The sequence below is a fragment of the Cavia porcellus genome, unplaced genomic scaffold (genome assembly GCF_034190915.1).
Source record: "Cavia porcellus strain 051 isolate PalLab524CR breed Dunkin Hartley unplaced genomic scaffold, mCavPor4.1 scaffold_4, whole genome shotgun sequence".
In the NCBI taxonomy this organism is placed as follows: domain Eukaryota; kingdom Metazoa; phylum Chordata; class Mammalia; order Rodentia; family Caviidae; genus Cavia; species Cavia porcellus.
In genome coordinates, this window is record NW_026947487.1 from 25,445,198 (window position 1) to 25,458,330 (window position 13,133).

At 38.9% G+C, this 13,133-nt stretch overlaps 1 protein-coding gene across 1 annotated transcript in view; it reads left to right on the forward strand.

Annotated features, from left to right (window-relative positions):
* Positions 1–13,133, forward strand: part of Scel (sciellin) — a 148,897-nt gene that overhangs the window by 59,595 nt on the left and 76,169 nt on the right. The window contains exons 7-9 of the mRNA XM_013141489.3: positions 8,688–8,752; positions 9,487–9,625; positions 12,298–12,357. Coding sequence (XP_012996943.1) covers positions 8,707–8,752; positions 9,487–9,625; positions 12,298–12,357 — 245 coding nt within the window. The 5' untranslated portion in view covers positions 8,688–8,706. The remainder of the gene's footprint in view (positions 1–8,687; positions 8,753–9,486; positions 9,626–12,297; positions 12,358–13,133) is intronic.

Genomic DNA, 13,133 nt, shown 5'->3' on the forward strand with positions numbered 1-13,133 from the left:
GGAAACAAACACTCCAGATCTTTTCATACACAAAGATGAAAACCCACTAGGGTCATTTCCCCCTATACCATTTTCCTAGACCATTTTTGGTGTATTTTTTTTCCTGTGCTGCTTTCATCACTAGAGATTTGTCTTTGGAAACTATTCACATTTCTTTCCATTAAGATAACAATTTGTATATTAGAAGCTTGACAAGTTGATTGGAAGGTTTTGGAGCACTTAAAATATCCAACTGTGTCTCTAAGTGATCTCCTGATGCTTCGGCAAAACAATCAAAGAAAATCTGCCCCAACTCATGCTCATGGTTGAGTTCCCTCTCTCAACTGTACTGCAAAATATTTGTTGTTTCACTATTTAGTCCTGTAGCTTTCCACTCATTAGCCCCTTTCTGTTTCCCAGGTCTCTGAGATTTGGTTTGAATCTCAGCTTCAGTTTACTGATTATGCAACCTTTGAGAAGTCTATTCAAGAAAAAATCCTAACTTTTCCAGCTGCTCATGTTTTTAACTCCTAACCTAGCTTTTGTTTTTGGTACCAGGAATCAAGCACACAACCTCATGCTTGCCAGGCAGTCTCTGTGCCACTGAGCTGTATCTCTGGTCCCCTATGTTTTGTTAAAAGACTATAAATTTATTACAATCATTCATTATAAAGTGTTATTTCCCTTGAGGTATACAATGAAGATATAAAAATAAAAGTCTAAAAACATTGTGTGATGTTTAAATGTTATATGTTAAATAAACATTAGTATATTAGGCATATATTTGCTATTTATAGCTGGAATTATTCCATACACAAAATATCAGCAGAGTTGAGTTCCATTTTCTTCCTTTCTTTCTGTCTGTCTGTCTGTCTTTCTTTCTGTCTGTCTATCTGTCTTTCTTTCTCTCTTTCCTGAGAGGTGAAATAAAGTTGCTGATGTCTGTCATTGTTAGCTATAGGTGTAGGCAACAGCTTTTTGAGGAGACAAGATCAGAGTCTCATGTTTGTCATGAGAAGATAAGTGCATGGAATATGGCAATTGGAAGCCCAACTGGCTGAACTGAGGCTATTACATGACCCTGATTTAGGTGCTGAGTAGGTTTGAAACTCAGTATACCCTCAGTCCCTGAATTTTCTTCTAATGAAATTTAACATTACAAAATTGGGAGGGAGATGGGCATTTTTTAACAGAGACAGTCATTACAAAATGCTATGTTGTTGATCTATCTTTAATAGTACTTTAAGAAATATCCATATATTAAAAAAAACACTGCTTTATGACCTGGCAGGATGAAAAGGGCTCTATGACAGTAAAATGTTTATGGAAGTAGAAGTTGATGGGAAAGAGGCTTGCATATCAGAGGCTTTGGATAGAAGCATCTGGAAATGGCTCCTGGGCCCCCAAATGGGCTGGTGACAGCTGGACTGACATAGCCGGTGGATCCTGAGGGAACAGGAGCAGGTGGGATCAAGGGAGATTGTGCAGGGTCCAAGAGAGATACCAAAAAGTCCCAAGAGCAGAATTTGCCCACCTCAGGCCATTGGACATTAGCTCCCCTCTTTGACAACATATAACTTTGGTATAAAGAATTTATTATTTTTCACTTGCCTTAATTTTTTATTTCAAAGAAAAAAAACTAAGCATCCTTGTTAAGCTAAAAGTAGCTGAGATGTATTTTCCTTTTTCATTTAGCTTGGCTCCAGGGTCAGCATAGGTCTGGGAATGAATATGAAACCTTATCAGCTGTCTCATAGGGAGATGGATCCAGAAGCAGCATGGTCAGGTAGAGTGTGAGGCCACTCCTGGCTTCAGAGTGGTGGTGGAAGCAGGACGCTCCAGGTAGAGCTATCGGGGAATGTTGGGGCAGCTGTTCATTAGCTGCTCCTTCCAGCTACTCTTCAATTCTCACCCATCTTTTGGCATATGGTGCCTACATTGGCCATGTCACATGACACTCTGTGCTACGTATAGGATCACTTATTATAAAGAGCCTTGGCATGACAGTCACATAGTCCTCATTATAGTTCCTGGTTCACACACTGTGTGATTTTTGCGGTTTACTTAAGATTTGGGTCTTAGATTTAGTGGTAACAGTGCTCATCTGGAACAACTCAATAAGATCTTGTGCATAAAACATGTGGCACAATAGAGACTGAACAAGTGTCGCTTCTTCCTAAGAATCCTGATCACAAAGACATTTTGTAATATAAAATGCTTTACGAATGAAAGAATCACAAATATTTTTTAGAGTCTCCCCCATCAGCTTTTAGAGCTATTTGCTCCACAATGGCTTAGTAAATGTACAGGACAAGCATTAGGCTTGAATACTAAAAAATGAAAAAGCAATGTAATAAATATGCTAGCAGATTTATTTTTCTCTTGGAAGAAGTCTACATAATCCAGGGTAATTGTGACAGCTTTATGATGCTGCCAAAAAAACCAAAAAAACAAAACCAAAAACAAAACAAACAACCCAAAACCTGGGCTCCTTTTATCTTTCATCTTTCTGTCCTGCCATTCTTGTGTGAATTTATGGTTACCTGTGGTTTATAAGCTCCAGCACAGTGTCTGTTGCATTCTGTGCAGCATCTTAACTTCAGAGGTGACGAGGGGCAAACACAAAAGACAAGTTCTTCCTAGGGACTTTCTTTTCATTATTAATATGTAGACTGTTAAAGTGTCTATCGGTCACTTCAGGGGAGAGTGAGAAATGTGGTTTCTGCTTCTTAGGAAGGAAGAAAGGGGAGAGTGGATTCCAGCTAGGCAACTGTGCCTATGTATGCAGTATTTGAAAACTTCCACATCTCCCCGTGACTATATCTTTCCTTCTTGTACTCTTATTTGAACTAGGTTTCTTTAGTGACCACCCCCCCACCACAGTTCAACAAAAATCTTTAAAAAGTTAATTTAAAAGAGGAAGTATGACATTCCAGAAATATTCTAAATACAAAAGTAAAGAATTACCCTAAAATTGAGAACAATGACTACTAAACCCTTAAAGCATGAAGATTTATTTTAAAAATTAAAAAATTGAATTCTCACCTAGAAACTAATTACATTCTCGGTAACTTCTTAGTTAACCAAAAAGTATGATGAATTAGTAATTTTCATTCCTGTGATAAGTGTGGATATTGAGAGCAGAGGACTTGCAAACAAACTTCGTAATAGCTCAGGGCCTCTGTCCTCCATCCATACCGCCCATCTTCTGCTCATTAGTTTCACAGCTAGGGTCTGGGTACCATGCTTTGTATGGGTGAGATCCTCACAGACTCCCAGATTATCAGCACTTTCTACAGAGACCTTTGTAGAGGAAAATGTATTTCTCTTCTTCATTGTACAGTCATGCCTAACTCCAATCAGATTTAATGTCCTGCTCTATAGTCAGATGTTTTCAGTCCTCTGTAGCTAGGTCTTCTCTAGAAGACCTGGTTAAATGAGAAAAAATGCGATAAGGAGTCAGAGTCAGTTTATGGTCCTTTACCCATTTCTGTCTTCTAGAGACTGATCTCAGGCAAAAACAACAAACAAACAAACTAAATCAATTAACATCTTCACTGGAATCTCTGGGTCTTTTCAAAGAGCAAGGTCCAATGAACTCACTTGCCTTCTCACGAACACTCTAGCTTTATCTGTGGCTTCTTTCATGGTGTGGCTGCCACAGTGTGCATGGTCTCTGACGGATATTATCCCTTATTTTTCCTTGGTCTCCTACCATAACCCACCTCAGCCCTCCTCAAACCCAGACTTCTGCTGACCATTTAGGCTCTGGTAGGGAAGGAGGAGAATTCAGACAGTAGTAATGATTTGGATTATTTCATAATTTGCAAAGTGTTATCTCATTTAATTTCTACTGCAATCTTTTAAGATGCTATAACACCTCTCACCTCTCCTTTGCAAAGGCAGAGACAAAGACCTGGTTCAAGTAGCTCATGAGTGGCAAAGCTGGGGACTCGGCATATGGCTGTCCAGTTCAAGAGTCATCATTTTCCCCTGACACACCACTACCACCTCAACATGTTACCTCTTCGGGAATTTTTACTTCAGACTGGCCAGACTCAGGACAAGAAGGGGGCAGATAAAATGTTGAGGGTTTGAGGGACAGAAAGTTCTGGTATCTAAAGGGCAGCTAGGGATGGGATCTAACCATGAAGAAAAAGGGTGCTAACCCTGACATAGAAGGAGTCTTGACTCTCTAAAAGAGGATAAGGCAGATTTCCACATTTAGGGAAGATTTCTGCTCAGGGAAGTTAGCATAAGTAGCATGGGTAGAACATGGTGTGAGAAGACAAGTTATGTGTTTTAATGAATATAGCTATATTTTCTTTGAAATATATTTTAACATTAGATCTGTAGGGATAGCTGTTCATGTTATATACTTCATAAATAAGAAATTTATATATACCATATACTTACCAAATATACTTTATTTAGTAAATGCATGCTACGTATGCATATATACTTTGGAATAGCTCACTGAACTAGAATAACAGAAAACACACTATCAGTACTTGCATGGCCAAACTTCACATTCTGTTATTGTCATATAACCTGCTATATCACCTTGCTGCCTCACAGAGACGTGCTCTTGCACAGGACTGACTTTTCCTTACAATGCTTATTTCTGCTTTCTTTTTGATAAAGAAAACTTGCTTCCAAAACAACAATGGAAAGTGAGATCTGATCAAAATGCAGAAGATTGTAATTGAGGGTGCTTTCAACGTAACATATGTGTTAGTAGTGACTAGATGGATCCTCATGGGACTAAGATAATCCTGTGAAGTAAAATTTGGTTCCATAATATTGTTCTGGTAAAACAGCAAGGGTTGTATAAAGTTGTTTTTGCTGACCCTCTAGTTCATGCTTGCTGCCCGTTTTTGTTTCTAGTTGAGATATAACTCACATACAACAAAATTTATCCTTTATACCATAAAATTCTGTATTTTTTAAAACATATATTCACAAGGTTTTGTAATCACCACTATCTAGTTCCAGAATATTATTTTATGCCCCCCAGTCTCATTCTCATTAAGAGTCCTCTCCCATTCTCTCCTTCTCCTAGTTCTTGCAAACACTAATCTACTTTCTTTTATATAGATACTACTATTATGTAATTCCATGTAAGTGGAATACTATGACATGCCAGCTTCTATGTCTGGCTTCTTTCTAATGTTCCAAGCTTCATCCATGCTGTGGCATATACCCTTTTTATCACTGAAGATGTTATGTGGGCATATCAGAGTATGTAGGCATTCATCACTTAATGGACATTTGGCTTTGTTTAGCTTTTTGACTATTGTGGAAAATGCTGCTTTGACTATTCATGTATAAGTTTCATGTAGAAACTGTTTTTATAGCAGAGGGGAATATCAGGGAATATGCAAAGGAAGTTATTCTATGAGAATTTATCTGCTGCAGGGATTTCTTGAGTGATCCCTTTGGATCTCCTGGTACCAAGAGTTGGAAGCAGTGCTCATGGGATTTTGAAAGAGTGAAGTGTCAAGAGTTAGGCAGTCCATGACATCTACCATCCTCGTATCACCCTAGGTCAGACTAATCTTACAGCGACTCAGGATGAGCATTTTTGCTGGTGCTGAGGAAAGAGTTGGCTTTGGCTTAGAAGCCTGACTCTTCCTCTTAGCACCTTTGACATGTTCCATACTGACCCTGAACTTCTGAGGTCCTCTCTGGGAGTCAGAGGCAAGAAAACCTGCTCACACAGCTCATATGAGAATTCAAGACAATGCCAATGAGTATCATATTCAATCTAGGTCTCAGTGGACTAATGTTAATGCTATTACTAATTCCTCTGTGCAGTAAGACATTTGAAGAAACAAAGAGCAGGGATAGTATGATGCCAAGCTCTCCAAGCAGTTTCTCTATTTCAGTAATGTTTAAATCATTTTTTCCATAAGGACTGCATCAGCCTGAATCAGCTTGCTAGAGCTGCTATAACAACATACCACATACAGACAGGGTAGCTTAGACAACAAAGTTTATTGTCTCTTAGTTCTGGAGGGTGGAAGCCCATGAGAATGCGTGGCAGGTTTGGTTTCATCCAAATCCTTTCTTCTTGATTTGCAGCTAGCCTGTTGTCACTATGTCTTCTGTGTATGTCCACATTTTCTTGTCTTACGAGACTACAGGGCAGAGTGACTTGGTGTCTACCCTAAGGCCTCCTTTTAACTTAATCATCTCTTTAAAGGCATTATCTCTAAATACAGTCACATTCTGGGGTATAAGGGGCCGAGGTTCGACATGTGCTTTTTGAGGGACATAATAATTAGCACTTAGGCAGCAGCCACATTTGTCCTAGCCACTGAGGACAGATGAGAAAGACTTTGACCTTATCCAACTGGAAGCTCAGTCTCTTAGGAGAGACAAAGAAGCACATAATTATAGATTGCCTTTTCTCTAGTTATCCTGCTTCTTGTCTCATGATGGAATTTACAGTTTCTGCAAATGTGTCATTAAACATGTAGTCAACATTTTGATCATTTTGGAATCCTAGTTCATCAGCTAAAAAAACAATCTTCATCAGAGCCCACTTGGAAACTGGAAATAAGTGAACTAAGAATCTTACGAAGCAGCAGACAGGGCAAAATTAACCAATAGTTGAGAGAGAAGCTTATCTTTAGGTGCCTGTTTACCTCCCCTTCCTCCCAAAGTCTTATAATCCTCCTCACAAGCCAACTAGGGGCTGTCTCACACTCCTTGCACAGCCAGCTCCCCACGTTCAAGTCTGTCCCAGGGCCACCTCCTCTGTGACTTTGTTCTCTCCTTGAAGAGGCATGTGGTGAAGGATTTTTTGAGAATCCCACTGTGTGTGGGGCGATAGTTATACACTGACATATATCTTCACTTAATTCTCATAATAGCTTCACTTCACCTCATTTCACAGATGAACGGCCTGAGGTGATAACACACCCACAGGGTCATAGTCAGTAAATAGGATCATTTAAGTACAGGTCATTCTAACTCCACTAAGACTGTTCGCCTCTCAGCATTGTGAGGGGATGGCACCATTGCCTCATTGGCTCTCAGTGCTTGTCTTAGGTCTCAAGAAAAACTGAGAACCTGTGAAGAACTGAGTGCCCAGGACTCAGTTCTTGGGAGAAGGGAGCGAGGGAAAGGAAGCAGAGCGAGATGAGCAAAGCTCTACACTGGCTGAGCTTCCGCCAGGCTGCACAGGGAGCTCAGAAGCTCAGTTTGGCCCCTCAAATTGATTCTTGAGGGAAGGGAAGGATTTTTTGGTCCTGGGTTAGCAAGTTGCTGTCTGTGGGGATGTCTTTTTATCACTCTAGGTCTGTTTATCACAGGAGATACTTTCGCATGGTATGATGAAAAGTTTTTTAAATTCCCAGGTTATATCCCCAGACAGCCATCCGATTACATGGTGCTAAATTAGCCTGAAGTGACACACGCCTGTAAATCCAGACCAGTTACTTGGGAGGCTGAGACAAGAGGATCACTGAGTTCAAGGCCAGTCTGAATGACATAAAGACACCTTGTCTCAAAAAACTCCAAAAAATCCAAAAAACAAAGCAAAACAGCAAATATAACCTGCATCAAATTTAGTAGTGCTTATAGTTTAACAACACGGTTTTTGTACAGTATTCATTTGATCATCATAGCTACTTTATGAACTAGATGACTGTTCCATTAGCCCCATTTCGCAGGGTGGTTGGATGGCTCTATTACTGAACTTCAATGTGATAAAACTGTATCAAGAACTTGCTTCTGACCTGAAACTGAATTCCTCTACAATGCTCCATATCCATCTGGTTGAGCTTCAGCAAAGGACTTAACACCCTTCCTAGTGTGACCAGCTACTGTTTTCTAGTTTTAAAACTCAAAACTTCACTTTTAAAGAGATTTGGGGCTGACTGGGCACGATGTTTAAGGCTTACAATACAGAGATTCACAGAAGTTGTCTAATTTTAATTCCTTTTAGTAACAGAAGAAAAATATAATAGAAATAATATAAATGTTGAATTTAGTAGAATATAATAGAAGTAAATGTAAATATTGAAGCCACTCAGTTGTATTCACACTAACAGACTTGGTACGTGTGCATACCTGAAAGAGATGCCTAGGAACAACCAAGTCATACTTCGGCTCTGGGGAGCTGGATCGGGGCTGGTTCCCTTCCCATCTCCAAACCTTATCAGTCAGGGCAGGTCCCAGCTCAGGAACTTTGAGCTTTCACCATGTGGTGGGCGCCTAGTGTCTGTTTCCCCAGATCTCTGATTTCCACACATCAGGATTCTTCTCTTTTGATTGCATATCTGTTGCCTGGATATACTTTGGTTTCTCTAGAGAAGGAGCTGAGAAGCTCACCTCTTTTACAACACTTGTGTAAATCATTTTTCCATCCAAAACTCTTGGGTAAGTATTAGAGAGAGTAATACTCAGTGCATATTTTTTAATTGAATAAATGAATTAATGGATAAACTGATGCAAACAATTGCTTATATAATACTGGGGTCACTAACCATGCTGGGCCTAATTTTCTGCAATGGAAAGTTCATTTGCTGGAATGGATGACCTCTCAGGCTCCTAAGGGGCATTTTGTATTATGTATTATTATACCATACTGTGTGATTTTGTCAATGTCATTGAAAAATGTATCCCAGTTAGCACTGACAAAATCATGGATAGATTCAGAATGTCATTGTTGTGCTTTTTCTGTCCCCTTGTTCTTTCAGAGCCTTCCTGGAAGGCAGCATGTCCACCAATTTTCCCTTGAGAAAAAAGTCTTCCACAGGAAATGGTAATGTAGATTTTTTTAACTCAGACATAAAAACTTTAGCAAAAGCAACTCACAAATTGTATTTTTTAAATATAGATTTTTTTTTTTGTCTTTTTCATTTTTAGCAGTACCAGGGATCGAACTCACGACTGCCTGCTTGCAAGGCAGGCGCTTATGCCGCTGAGCTAAATCCCCAGCCCCTAAATATAGATATTTAATGCTTGGAAACATTAATCAGTACTATTTATGTTAGGTTTAAGAAAACGCAAGTGCTATAATTTTTACTCATTTTAAATTAAATAAAAATAATAAAAAGTGAGAAAAAATATTGTCCTTTTACAAATGTGACCTTCTATGTTTCTGGCTTTTGTGAGATGGAGAATTCCATTACTTATAATCAAATGTGCCAGGACTTAGAGTAGATATTTTCTGAATGTAAAAGCACATTTCTTTATTGAACAGAATGGCCAACCCACTAAATTCTGGCTTGGTTTATTCCAGGCTGGTGGATCTACATTCCCCAGAGCCAGATGGGGCCTCTGAGTGGCCCTGGGAGTTTCAATTGGCACCTGGAAATTTTATATGTTATCTTTGATGACTGGGTGTGGGATTTGTTCTTTCTTGCTGATACACCCTGGTTTGAAATAGTACTGGGCTTGCCAGCCTAGAAGATAGTGTTGGCCAATCAGAGGTGGCTCTTTAAGATTTTTAGGTTAATGAATCCAGGCTCAATTTCACTCTGCTCCCTCTCTCAGCTTCTTATGCTTCTGTGGTAGACATGAAAAGCCCCACTCAAGGAGCTACACTGACCCAACAAGCTTCTCATGAACTGAACAAAAGAAAGACTTTTTTACAGGATAACAGCTGGATCAAGAAACGTCTTGAAGAAGAAAAGTAAGTGTGGAAAGTGGTGGGTGGATGGATGAGAGGTGGGTGGATGGATGAGTGGTGGATGGATGGTGGGTGGATTCTCAGAGAGGCATTCTCTGGGAGGATAATGGTTATCCGGGAAGCAGGCTTTTTCCTTCTAAAATGTTCTGCTCTCACTGAAGTTTTGGATAGATTTGGTAAGCATAAATTTTCATGATTTCATGCATAAATTTTCAAGATCATTTTCACCATTTTTAAAATCCATATGGATAAGGGAATATGAATCACTACTGACAGAGAGCATGGTTATCACCTAGAATAGACATGTGTGCTTCCTTGGCCAGCTGAAAAGAGAATAGGAGTTTCTAGTTTCCGAAAAGGTAATAGCCCACAGCAGAGCGATTCCTAAAACGTGTAGATCATTCCTAATATGTGCAGTTGAAATGAACATATAAGCATGTGATTTGAAGTTTATAAATTTAATAATAATTTACTTTATGTTCCTGAATGCACACAACCAAGCAAGATATCCTCTGATTACTTAAGCCCCATCTAGCCATCTACCTTTACATATTAGGAGGGCAGAAAATGTGCCATTGCTTTGTGATATAAACACTTGCTGTCAGAAAAGTTTTGTCTGCTTCAAACATTGCTCTTGTTAGCTATGAATTTAAAAATCTGAAAATTACAACCACAGGAACGCAGCTTCATTGTCAACATATGTTTCCAACAGATCTCAGCCTAGATCTATATTTATATAAGTGAGCTATATATTTTAAAGTTGGTCTACATTGTCTGATTTCCTGTATGTCCGTCTTAATACCAGAAACTTGATATATGAACCATCGCTAAATCTCACAGCAAACACAAAAGGTAGTTATATCTTCATCTTACAGGAGAGGAATCCTAGGCATAGAGAGGTTGTGTAATTTGTCCAGCGGCAAATTAGAGTTATTAACCTAACCATTATGCCAATGTTCTCAACGAGGGGCACTTTCACTCCCAGAGGGCTTTGGCAATGTTGGAAGATGTTTTAGCTGTCAGGATTGGGGATTGCTCCTGACATTTAGTGAGTACTGTCCAGAAATGCAGTGAAACATGCCATGATGCACAGGACAGTGCCCACAACAATAAACTGTCAAGTTCAGACCTGAGAGTGCAAAACCCTGCACGATAAGACACTTACTCTGAACTGTCCAAATATGACTATTTGAGTGACACATTGTTAAAATGTCTATTAACTTGTTATTGAATCTTCTTGTTTTAATACTAACTTTTGGAGTTGATGCTCCTGGGCACCAATCATTCCCTCCCATGAAATTACCCCAGGTTCTCTGTCAGAGTTTCAGATGGCATTTCTAATTATCAGCAGTGGTAGTGTGATGTCAAATGTAGATACAAAAATTTGCACTGCAAATATTTATACAGATGGGTAAAGACAGAGCTATCAATGGTAACACAGTTAGTTAGGAATGTTGATTTTGTGCCAGGCAAGCCTCCCTACAAAGGCACAAGAAAGCCAGTTTGGATGGCAGGCAGTTGCTGAATGAAGGGGAAATGAGCTCTGGCCCACTGGCCCCACTCTGGGCTGTAGGTTATGATACTTTTTCAGGTAACAAAAAGCGCTCCTTTCTTGCTATGTTCTCACAAGTTTCAGGAAGGGAAACCCAGGAAGATGGAAACCATTGTCTTGGGGACCTTTGAGGGTATATATTTGCTATGATTTGTTTCAGTTTCAATATGCATCTTCTTTTAATAGCCTACTACAGTTCATTTGTAGCTTTATTTAAAATGGTTCCAGATTGTTAAGTATTGTTAGTGGAGACCAGCAATGAAAAATGTGGTAATTCAGGTTTGGTTGGATCAACTTGAAAACAGTTTAGATACTTGCTCTGTGCTTTGGCTCCCATCCAAAGGCTCTCTAAATGTCTGACATTTCCTGAAATTGCCCATACTTCCAAGTTCATCTTGCCAAGGAAAGACATGGCTTTGTGAATTTATGTGTAAATGTCTATTGTAGAGCAAACATTAGCATAACAAGATCTGAGTCTTCAGCCCACTTCCATCACTTACAAAGCTTGTGGACTTATGAAACCCACAGACTGACCTTTTTTTAATCTGTGAATTTCAGAGGGCAGTGTCTTTCCTGCTTAGCTCATAGGATTATTTTAAGTATCCACACAACAACCTTATCTATTCTTTTGTCTCAAGAATGAGTTAATCTGTGAATCATCTCTTTAACCAGAAATATAGTTGCTTTCCTACATTCGGTCAAAGAAAACTGTCAAGTCCTTTTAAATGTATAGACACGATGGTCTTAATTGAACAATATTTTTAGAAAGCTTTTGTACTTGCTTTCCTGAAGAAAAGGACTCTTCTACTATAAAGTAGATTGCGTGGTATTCCTGTACCCTGGTAAAACAAAACAAAACAAAACAAAACAAAACACTTATTCATTGTTAAATCATGTGGAAATCTTATGGCATAAATGATTGCTGGTACTAACAAACTTGTTGATTTCAACATCCTCATGCAAGTGGTAACTGGCTAAAACAGATTCACAGTTGTATTCTTATGCCTGAAATAAAATGAATTAATCTTGCCCGAAGTTGTGAGCTCTGCCTGTCTCTCTTGTTTAGTGCTTAGCAAACATCAAGTGACTTTTGATGTGATATAATTTTTGTCTTTCTTTGCAGAGATGAAAATTATGGGAAGGTAGTGCTCAACAGGCATAACTCCCATGATGCCCTGCACAGGTAGGTGTTGCAGACAATTTACCTCATTAGAAGAAACACAGAAATGGCGGTTCTGATGGAAGACTTGTTCAAGCCAGCTGAATGTTTGTGGCTTGCCTCAGGCTTTCCTTGACATTCTGGGCATGTGAACAAGAATCTGGGATGGGGAAATTGTGTTTCTCCATCCCTCAGAACTACAGCTTGGATGAAGAACATCGTTCACATTTAATTACCCTCCTGAGGTATCCTCCTGAGGGGCAAGAAAAGGACTTTCATAGAAACATGACTAGATAAAGCATCTCCAAAGCTTCAAGAAAGAAATCCTAAATACAGAAATAACAACTTGAGTTCACTTGCTTTATGGGACAGTACATGGTTTTTTGGAAACTTCTGAATTTGGGATAAAATCCAAACTTATCCTCAGTAGCAAATAGACTAACAAATACAAATTAGTAGGAAAAGTCAACCAAAACTAGCAATCATAACAATGCAAATAATCTCAGATTGATAAAATAAATAGATAACGTTCTCATTAAAACACATTTTCCTAACAGATGTACAAACAACCACACCTAACAGTGGAACTTAAATATTTATCAGGGTCAAGTTTCATCTGGTCCAGTAGCTTGGGTCTGTGAGAGATACTTAGTAAAACAGTATGGATTTTAAAAAAATTAAATAGAAATCTTGAATACACCTGTTCTTGAAACTTTTATCTGGGAATTTCTCTCAAATGTTTAAAATTATTTTATGATTTTGACCTGTTCTAAAAATGCCAAGCTTATAACTCTCTTCAC